The sequence below is a fragment of the Anthonomus grandis genome, chromosome 2 (assembly GCF_022605725.1).
Source record: "Anthonomus grandis grandis chromosome 2, icAntGran1.3, whole genome shotgun sequence".
Classification (NCBI taxonomy): domain Eukaryota; kingdom Metazoa; phylum Arthropoda; class Insecta; order Coleoptera; family Curculionidae; genus Anthonomus; species Anthonomus grandis.
The window spans coordinates 20,155,069-20,166,123 of NC_065547.1; the positions used below are offsets into that span (position 1 = coordinate 20,155,069).

The following is an 11,055-nucleotide window of genomic DNA, read 5'->3' on the forward strand; positions in this document are numbered from 1 at the left end:
AGCTACAATAATAATTGACATATGGCTCTGTGTTATTTTTTTGATATTTATTGAGTGATACATTTTTAGTTTAAGATTTCGTGAAACGAAGCCTTGTTTTCGATTTTTTAATAAAATTGTTTGATACCAGATCGAAAACTTAAAGAAAAGTTAGTTTTAATAAGCTATTATGGTATTAAGTCATATAAATCTTTAAAAAAGGGTTGAAAAAATACTTATAAAGTCGTGAAAGAATTAATCTAAATGTTTTGTTAACTGGCCAAGCAGCCAGTTTAAAAGCGAGTTGTCTAAGACTTCTCTCATTTTTTTATGTGTACCAGTATATGCACATAAAGACAAACATTTATATATTTGTATAAGATAATAAACCTCACTAGATTGAACAGCTTCGTTCCAAATTAAACATAAAAAAAAACTGTGAAAATACTTGATATTTATGTATTTTAGAAAATACGAAGGTAATTTATACTAGCAGTGATAGTTTTTAGGCCTCAATTTTGCAGGTAAACTTAATTTAGTTTTGTTGATTTGTCTCTGTTGATTTTTCTTTATAGTTCAAAATTTCTATTAGATGGGCTTCAGATTTTTTAAGAAGATCTAGATTTTTTCGCCAGGTTTTATCCTTTAAAATTAAACTTTTAATTTTTGGCCTTATAATAGGGATTATGCACTATATTATAGGTATTTTCTATTTTTTTATACACTGAATAAGAACATTTTGATTTTACGAAACACTCTGTAAAGTATTATTATATACAGGGTGTAAATGTTAATTTTACTAGGGAAAATATTTTATTAACAGCTGTGAAAAAAATCTCCGATAAGGTTTAATTTTCATAATTTCCTTAATAAATTTGCTAAATATTTTTAACATTTTTGTTTTGAATCAAATTACTTTTTATTGATGGATAGCATCTTTAAAAGTTAAAACAGATCAGAATCTCCCTATATTATAAAAATATTAAGCAATTTCATCTTAAACTAAATTTTTCAATTCTTTCCGCTTTCCAAGTTTTCTGACAGTATGATGATTTATTTCAAATTTATGCTATAGTTATATACGTTTTTTTTAGAGAAATTAAATTTTACTCATGACATGTTTGTATTTACACTCTGTATAATATAAATTTAGATAAATCTTTCAAAAAAAAAAGATTTTCCGAAATATTTTTTAAAGTTTAATATAATATATTATTAATTCGGGATTTTTTAAATACTGTGCTGTAGCGATGATTTATTCATTTAAATATCAAAATGATTTTAAATTGAAAAATTTCTTCTTTAGTTTTCACAATGTAGAATATGATGACAATTCATAATAATGAAACATTTGGCCATGGATTAAAAAAATGTTCAGTTATTAAGAAGAAAAAAAATAGTATTACTTAAAATGTAGTTTTATTTACCACATCACCTCACTGTTACTATTGAAACACTCACAATTTTGATTTTAAACAGCACAGAAAAAACATTAGTAACATATCTGAATTTTCACACATTTTTACCCAGCGTACTTTCATTCCAGTTTACTTTTAATTCAGTTTGTTTATACTTTAGGAGAAACATTACTGTTATCATCTTTTTGGCGTCTTAAATACTCTCTTGCATTATTCATTAAATAATTTACATCTTCGTTGAAGCGTTCAGAGCAGTTAAACTGCATGGCTATTTCTTGCAGTCGCTCTAATCCAGTTTTCATTTTTTTGACTTGTTCCAGTAACGTTGAAACTTGATCTGATTCTAAAATAAAAAGAATTAAGTGAATTAAAAAAAATGATGTAAATGTAATGATGTAAATATTTGCTTTTATACATAGGTTGTATACCGGATGGTGTGTCGCCGAGCGGAACATAGGAAAACCCATGTAAACTTTAAGGGGGTCAATTATTAGCTTCCCTGTACATTTTATAGAAAAAATGTAAGATAACTTTGAAGAGACCCCTCTGGCAAACGCGTGTGCAAAGTTTTGACTGATGACTTATTGACACTTTTCCTCACGTCAGTGAGGAATAATAAATCAGTGTCAGTCGATATTTGAAAACAAGTATGAATTATTCAATCGACGAAATATATAGATATTGTATTTTATTTTATTTTATTTTTCCACACTTAGTAAAATATTAAGAGTTCTGTTCTCTCTTTTTTTCGGATCTATTTTCGATCTTCTGAGTTAAACATTTACAATTATTTATTGCAATGTCTTTGGACTCGAATTTACTAACAATAGGTTTAATGGTTGAAATGGACCAGATAGGCTTGATGGGAAAATAAATTGGAAATATTTCAGATACTCCTATTGGTTTAATTAATTTCTAAGTATGATAAAATTATTTTTTTAATAATCGATAATAATAATTGTTATTGGTTTAACTTCATCGTTATATTAAATAAAAGTTTAGATAAAAAAGTAATGTTAATGTGTCTTACTTTGAATGTATGGTTGTAAAATTGATAAAACGAAAAAAAAAACATTTCTTGTATTCGGCTGTACGTCAGATTTGACAAAGCCTTATAACAAATTGTTTGCTAGTGGCTGGTGTCTGGTTTTACCTGAACCGAAAATTTGGTAATTTTGCAATTACATTTAATTGAATAATTCAAGATTCGCTTATTAAAATTTTTTGAAACTTTGCACGAACGTTTGCCAGATTGGTCTAATTGACCCACTTAAAATTTAAATGGGACTTCCTACGTTCCTCTCGGCGACGCACCACCCGGTATAAATATTAAAAAGTATATAGACACATTTTAACTAACGAATGTTTATATGAACAAGGACAACGGCTGGACTACAAAAAAATACAAAATTTACTGGCAAAAACCGAGCAACACGCCATTTGTTACCAACAAAACCGAGGGGAGAGAATTTGAAATTTATATATTTACATTATAGTCCGTTGGCTGCGCTAAAGAATTGAACAGTTTCTATTCTGTGAGGAACCAAACTCATATTAGGTATCATTCTATTTTAGGCCAGTCACTTTCAACTTTGAGGTTGGAATTAAATACTCTCTTAGAGGATGATTAACTTAAATATTCCTTAGGAAACCAAGGAAAAAGTACTGGCACCAGTGGTCGATGTTGGACGAGTTTTTTTAATCTTTTTTTTTTAATTCTGTGTCGAATAAAAGACGGCAGTTAATTCCACCTTTGAAGTTAAGAACTTGGTTCATAAAATTCCACTAACTTGGGTGAGAAAATAAAGGTCTTAAAGGCAGAGGAAAAAGATGTACCTATGATCGAACTACGACCTTTTAACGTCTCAGCTTACATATCCCGTGCGCAGGCCTTTACTAGTCGTGATCAAGTTTTCACCCCTGATAATTTTGAAAAGAAAAGGGGGAGAGGCCAAGCCAACTGCGGATGTGTCCGGAAAGAGGAGTCGCCCATTCTATCAGCGGAGGGAGCTGAGGAAACAGAAAGGGCGGCCCTCGCCAAGCAAGTTAGTAAGTCAAAGGAGGCGCTAAAGGTAGGTATTGAGGAAGGATGTTTTTGCTGGTCAAAATTTAAAGGCTTTATTTTCCCTTCTGGGAGTATTGGCCTAGATTAATTGTATGAACATTGTTCATCTCTTGATGGAAGGTTGCAACATATTCATATTTGTATCAAACGTCAAATAAGGTTTAAATTTTAACGAGAAAAATTAACATTATTTCGCTTTGTAAAAATATTTAATATTTTGTGGTAGTAGTAGGTACGTTTTATTGGTGGAAAGTGCCTATTCTATAAAATATTTTATTTTACTAAAAAGCATTTATTTTGCATTGAAAACCGTAATTTTCATATTTAACAAGGTGAAATGTTTTTAAAGTTCTCATGTTTCAAAGTTCTCATGGACCTACTTAAATAATTATTTGCTTTTAGAATTTTCTACCTAATTTTAATTATTCATTCTATTCTTACCCTTGGAAGCAATTTCAATACGTTTTTCAGACAACTGGTCTATTAAAAGGTGAACATTTGGTTGAATTTCTGCATCCACTGCATTCTCCACAACTTTGTCTTCACCCTTTTTGTCGGAGTTCCAGAAAGTAATTCTTTTTAACTCATCCTTACCTTCTTGGGGTAATCTATTGTCAGTTTTTGTTTTAGGTTTACTCGTAACAGCATCCCCATGTTTAGGTTCAACTGGAAAACAATTTTTATGCGTTGGCTGGATTCGGTTAGCTTCTTTGTTATATTCCAAGCTTTTTAATAGCTGCTCTTTATCCTCACTTTCTAAATTCATATCGCCGATATGTTCTAGGTTAACAAAGCAGAAAATTAGAGATTTTGATTTCGTGTTTGTGTAGTTCTTTTCTGAGAAGTCTATAATTCTTTGAATTAAGCTAAAAAAGATATTTAAAGATAAAAATTTAGTACAAATATAACAAATATCTAATTGTATACATCTTAGAGATGTCAGTTATTGACAAGTTAACAAATTGTAAAATATACATAAATTAAAGATGTAATATTTTTTTTATTATATCGACTGCTTAATCGCTTATTTGAGAAACCCCACATGTCCATAAATTTGACATATTTACATATTTGACGCATATTTTACAGAGAAATCACACATGTCCAGCCCATATTATAACGCTTTCACCGCTACTTTAAAATATGTATTTATTTGACAAACCCTAAAGTCCCGAACATGTGGTGTTTCTCAAATAAACGCCTACGTGACAAATAGCATGCCTTGCGTGTTGCGTTTATTTATATTTAGTTTTCACAATGTCGTCATCCGAGGAGGATGTTTCTGTGGAAAATTTTCTAAGAAACGCAAAAAGGGATTTAAACAAGTTATTTATGAAAATGAAGTGATTAAAAGTTCTCGAATGAAGGGCAAAGAATGTATGAATTACAGAGGCATTAAAGTAAATGAGCAACCAATAATGGTGAACCATGCCGGTAAAATAAATAATTTATTTTTGTCGATCTAAGTATCATTGTTCATCACTGTTTTTCGCTTTTAGGTGTAGATCACGCTGTTTCCATAGAATTCCCGAAGGTGAGCGGCGAGAGATTTTTGATAAATTTTATGCTCTAGAAACGAAAAATGAACAAGATACATATTTGCAGACTTTAATTGAGTGTTCAGAAATTTCAAGAAAACGGCCTAGAGTATTAACTAATAATGCAAAACCAAAAAGCAAATCATATAAATACTGTGTGTCTTCTAGCGTTGATTGAATAATAGGTATTATTCAATTAACGCTTCTATTATTCAATCAACGCTTCTAATTTGTGAAAGTTTAGTGTCTGCAAAACCACCGTGAGTAGACCGTGTTCGACGCTTTGCTAATTTATTATCATTGGGAAAATCACCTAACGCTAGACGAGGGAAAAGTACCCCAGGAAATGCAAAAACCTGGAAAGGTGGTGGATTATGGCAGTTGAGACTAATCACTATCTTAGTGAAAAATCCGACATCAAAAAAATGCATGAGTTATTTATCATTAAATATCTCGAATCATCTGTGAAGTACAGCTTTTATCGCAAGATATTCCAACAAAATTAAATCTAAGGCCCTAAACGACGTAGCTAAACGTGTAGCTGTGGCGGAGAAAATTGTCAACTAAAGAAAAGCCAAAAAATTCTATAGCAAAATGAAAACCATTCAAGAGTTGTGCCAAACAGATGCCACGGTAGGAGCAATTTGCGTTGACTACATGCAAAATCTAGCCCTCCCTGTTATTCCAGTTCAAGATACATTTTACCTGCATCAACTTAGTATCAATGTTTTTAATATCCACGACCTTAATACTAGAAAAACAATGTTTTATGTATATTATGAAGGTATGGCCAAAAAAGGACCAAATAAGGTTTGTTCCTTTATCATGGATTTTGTAAATAGTGAAATTCCACCAAACATTGAACATTTCCATATTTTTTCTGACGGATGCGGTGCTCAGAATAAAAACTATTCAGTTGTTAGGATGTGCTTAGGCCTTACAGACGGACGATTTCAAAGTGTGAACCAGTATTTTCCCATAAGAGGACATACCTACATGCCATGTGACAGGGATTTTGCCAGGGATGTGAAGAAAAAAATTAATAAAAATGATAGGGTTTTTCTACTAAAAGATGATTGTCGGTTCAAGCACTAACAAATTTTTTTTGGTGCGCCTCATGGACGAGGAGAATACATTGGTCAAAAACTATAAAAGCTACTGGCTCGTTTACTACAAAAAAAATTCTTTGTCTACGGCATCTGGCATCTGAGGGGTTTTAAAAAAGAAGATAAAGTTTCTTTTCTGATTTCTAATTTTATGCACACGAAAAAGGCGTCGAGACTGCCCGAGGCTTTATTGATGGCCTTATAGAGCATGGATTTAGGTCAGAAACGTAAGTGCGTAAAAAGTGAAACTTTATATACCCTGGGAAGTGTGTAAAGTAAGTACTTTTGTAGTAGAAAAAATATTTTTATGAAGTGTCATACATCATTTTAAAGAAAAAAAATAGTTATTTATGTAACAAGTGTGTAAAATAATAGTTTTTTTATGAATGGGAAACTTGTCATTAATTCCCATGAATAAAAAAAAAGAATTTTACACACGTGTAACATACAAAATTTTTTTACTACCGAATTTTATATTTTTCTACTACCGAAGAAAACATAAAAAAAAATCAAAAATATCAAATTTAAGCACTTTACGGTAAAAAAAAAGTTAAAACATTTGTCTACAAATTATAAATTATTTGTCAAATAAACATCAAATTACGTTTTACGCAATAGTGCGTAAAAAGACTTTTTTATGCACTAGTGTGTAAAAAATTAAACTTTACACACCCCTGGAAGTGTGTAAAGTGAGTACTTTATGCATGGTAGTAGAAAATATTGTTTTTCTTTAAGCAAAAAATCAAAATGGCTGCCATAAGAAAAAAACGAAGTTGTTGGTTTAACTCCCAACCGAATAGTCAAAAATAAAAACTATATGTAGATTTGAAGAATATTGAAAAAAAAAACGAAACCTTTTCGAAAATGCAACTTTTTTTTTTAAATTTTGAAAAACTAAAAAATGTTTTTTTATCTTATTCTCGAAGCGGCATTGGATATGCCATTAGATTAGCTACAACTTTCTCATTTAACAAATTTTCTATGTCTTATAGTTTTTAAGATACTGATACATGTATACCCAATTTAATATAATATGCTAATTTAAATAAAATGCAAGTTTGGACAGATTTTTTCTTGGATGCGTTAATTGATATATTTTGACTTTTTAGAGCTTGGCTACCAAAATTGGATCAACATTGCAAAAATTTTAAAGACAACGTCAAATTAGCCTTAATGTTAAGCAGAAAGTAATATTTAACGAAACCAAATGATTATTAAACTCCTATAAGCAGAAAATAACTACTCTAACCTATTTTTTGTTGTGCAACTAAAAAAAACCATTTTAAGGCCTAAGTTTCTCCTGTTTAAAAAAGTTTTATCGATGCTAAATACGGATCTATATCACCAATTTCTTAATTTCATACTTTCTAGAAATACAATAATATATTTACCTGAAAACGCTCCGCAACATTGTGTAAATACTAAAGGAACATACTTCTTGCAGCTTTTGGATTAAGCGTGTATCCTTAGTCCCTTAAAACAACTAAAAATTTATAATTATTTAGACTTAAAAAAAAAATTCGCGTCATTTAACATTGACAAATCAATTACAAAGGCGTCTGCGACGTAAAACATACTTTTAATGTAAGGTCATTCAAGTCCTAAAGTTTTATATACAGGATGATTGTCTCTCACCTATATTCCAAATCATTTACTCGTAGAGCATTTGGAAATATTGCTGGAAAGAAAAACGTCTTTGCGCAAGCCATTAAAAAAAATTTAAAATCAATATAAGTCCAAAATTTTAGAATATTGAAAGACTAGAATTAGTAAACAAGTTTGTTTGAGTTCAACATGTGCACAGGGGCAAGTAGGGTGTTTTGTTTACAAAGATATTCATCGATTTTGTATTGTCAAGTTTCCACGCATTTTCAAAACAGGAAATTTTTAGCTATATATAAACGCATATAATAATGTTAATTTAACTTATTGGTTTTAGATTTTAGGTCAAAAATAAAAAGTAGAAATAGATATATCGTATTCTAAGTGCAAAAATACGATCTTTAAAGGAAAAAAACATATTCCTATTCCTAAAACCGCTTGTAAAAACTTTGAAATGACAACACCGCAAGCAAAAACTGATGTCATCTTGCGAAAAATCATCTTGTCAAAAGGCTTTGTGTTTACCATAGAGTAATTAAAAGTATTTAATATTCATTTCTCTATGGTGTTTAAATTCGGCTTTTGTGAAGTTCTGCTTTTTTTTCTTTAGTTTTTGATTTCAAATGGAAAAAGCTCTCATTTCAGTGTTTTTGTGAACTGTTATGATGGTAAAAACTTATGCCGTTTATGCCGCACCATAGAAAATCTCCTTTTTTCTATGGTGCTTCTTTTCAAGCTGATCTGTTCACAAGTAAATTACCAATAATGTCATAACCTCATGATAATGTCATCATAAACGTAGAATAATAAAAACTTATTAGGAAATCTATAATAATTATAAGATATTCAAATTCCATAAAAATGCTTTATATTAGATACATACTTAGAACATTGAAAGGCCTTTCAATGTTCTAAGGATACATAGGTACATACATACCTTTACTGTAATGAAGTACGCTTAAAAAACGTATAAAGAGTTCATCGGTAATATTGTTTTATAAATAGTTCATAAACGGTAATTGTAATGTTAATTTAAAGCATAATCTATTATTAATAAATATTTTTCATGTCAATATTTTTTGACGACGTCATTGGTAAAGATTCCTTGTGTTGGTAAAATCAACAATAACCAAGCGGCGTTGCGATGTTGTTGCCTTTTTCTCTAATATAGGTACGTTATCTGCATTCATTTAACTTTGAATATTAACTTCTTTATAGAGTATCTTATCACATTTTATTAAAGAAAATGCTTCATATTTTATTAAACAGGAGCAGTAGCAATGCTTTGTGCCTGTGCAAATAAGTGACCACTTTTTAATGATATTATAAGGTGTTTTTTTTGCCATTTCTACATAGGCATTTGACATTATTACATCAGAGATATTGCAAGCAAACAACCTGCCCATAGTTCCACGGCAATACTAATCTTATAGCCTTTTAAAGTCCAAAATCGTCAAAAATTAAATAAATATGTCAAGTGACTTAATCACAATAAATGAAGGATCCGGTAAAGTTAAAGGAACGTCTAAAAACCGATTTTTTTTGCAAATTCTTACATAGAATGTTAAGTGTGGTCAAAATATTGATAAAAAAGTGAGGATGATTGGAAAAAATACAAAACTTTGGAAATTATGAAGGTTTTTCTACATACGTTAAATACGTAATTATTGCCGGCTTGCACAATGTTTTTTAGCTATTGATTTTGCTATAATTAAAATATATATATATATATATATATATTGGGGCAATTTTGGAACTTTTTGGAGGCTATTATTGTAAATTTATAGCATTTTTTTTATCGCTTTGTACCCCTTTTAATTGCATATTTTGTAATTTACACACAAGAAAAATAAAACAACAACCTTATTGACACAAATGGCAGTGGCTTCAGTATGTCCCTAGTAGTATTTTTTGGTTTTGTCTGGAACACTTTTTAGTTAGATGGGTTGGTTGTGGACTCAATTTTAAATAATAAAGGCATAATATAGTTAGATTTTACATTACATGAACAGGTGTTAAAAAATAGATATTATTTATTTAAATTATTTGATATTTTATGTTAATATATAATAAAAAATAAGTATAAATTAAAAAAAAAACATAATTTAAGATATTTAATTGTTAATAGGTAAATAATAACGATCAGGTTTAATGTATATTAACTTATAGTCAAAACAGTAAATATCTTTAAATTCATTATAGGGATTAGGAATAGGAATTATAGGCACAATAGGGCTGCAGCCCCGTGTTTGTGCCTATAATTCCCATTTTCTAACTATTATCCTATTCTCTAAGTAGGGCTCAAACGACTACCTAACACGATACTACCTTACGATAATCGTACTAGTACAGTAGCCACTCCCAATAAATAATATTAGTTGACGTAAGTCACATTTGACAGTCTTTTTTATTTATGAATAAATCCGTATTTACATATTTGATATTCCTGATTTGCGTGTGGAAATTTGTCTTTCTGACCTAAATAAGTGATGTAAATCCTTCTAAGTTACAGAATTTTGTTACTTAAGGCTTTAAATTTCAATTAATAGCATATATAATGGTCAACGTGATGCCTAGTCTCAAATAGAGTGTAGTTAAGCCGGGTGTAATTGTGAATTATACGTAAGTAGAAAATCCTTTATAATTTTTAAAATTTTGCATTTTTTTACTTCATCCTCACCTTTTTATCAATAAAATCTGCAAACTCAACATTCTATGTAAACATTTTCAAAAAAAAATCATTTTTTAGACGTCCCTTTAACTTTACCGGAGCCTAAATGAATAAAATAGCCTGCCTTAAATAAAATTAAGTCCAAATTACGGTCCTGTACGTAAAGTTAAGTCACGTGACCGTGTTTAGCTCTAGAGGCGTCTTTAGACTAGGGATGTTAAAGAACAGGTAAAAATCGTGAACAGGTTCGAACTGTTCCGTTCTTTTCCGAGAACATGTTCTATAAGCCTGTTCACCTGTTCATCTGTTCTTTTGATTTAATTGTATGGATCTATGGTAAGACATCGATTATATGGCGTTTTATATAAAGTTAAAGTTAAACTAACTCAATTTTTGTATGTTTGTTAAGGTCACTTAATAATTTTTTTGTATTGTATGTATTTATGCGTTATGCAAAAAGTTTCATAATAGTATAATAATAAATACTCTATTCAAAAGAAAAAGTTATAAATTGTTAGCGTCAAGCGATATTTTTGTTAATAATCTTGTAGTTCTATGTAATTATTTGATTTATTATAATATTGAGATAAATATACAAGCTTATTATTATATTAATAATAATATGGGCAACGCGATGCGATGCCACTGTTGCATTTTTAATGCAAGGTAGTGATCC

General features: G+C 29.8%; 1 protein-coding gene across 1 annotated transcript; it reads right to left on the reverse strand.

The window, feature by feature from the left end:
* Positions 1-1,381: 1,381 nt before the first annotated feature.
* LOC126749130 (uncharacterized) lies at positions 1,382-7,666 on the reverse strand. The gene is made up of 3 exons (XM_050458786.1): positions 7,498-7,666; positions 3,904-4,328; positions 1,382-1,740 (listed from the first exon to the last, which is right to left on the reverse strand). Exons 1-3 carry the CDS (start codon positions 7,515-7,517, stop codon positions 1,547-1,549), a joined length of 639 nt encoding a protein of 212 aa, XP_050314743.1. The 5' UTR covers positions 7,518-7,666; the 3' UTR covers positions 1,382-1,546.
* Positions 7,667-11,055: the final 3,389 nt, after the last annotated feature.

Bases quoted from the DNA above. Each gene is read 5' to 3' on its own strand.
- LOC126749130 (XM_050458786.1), bottom strand. From the start codon at position 7,517: ATGTTGCGGAGCGTTTTCAG. The intron at 4,329-7,497 runs GTAAATATATTA...TATCTTTTTTAG, and splicing joins ATGTTGCGGAGCGTTTTCAG to CTTAATTCAAAGAATTATAG. The intron at 1,741-3,903 runs GTAAGAATAGAA...TTTTTATTTTAG, and splicing joins TATTGAAATTGCTTCCAAGG to AATCAGATCAAGTTTCAACG.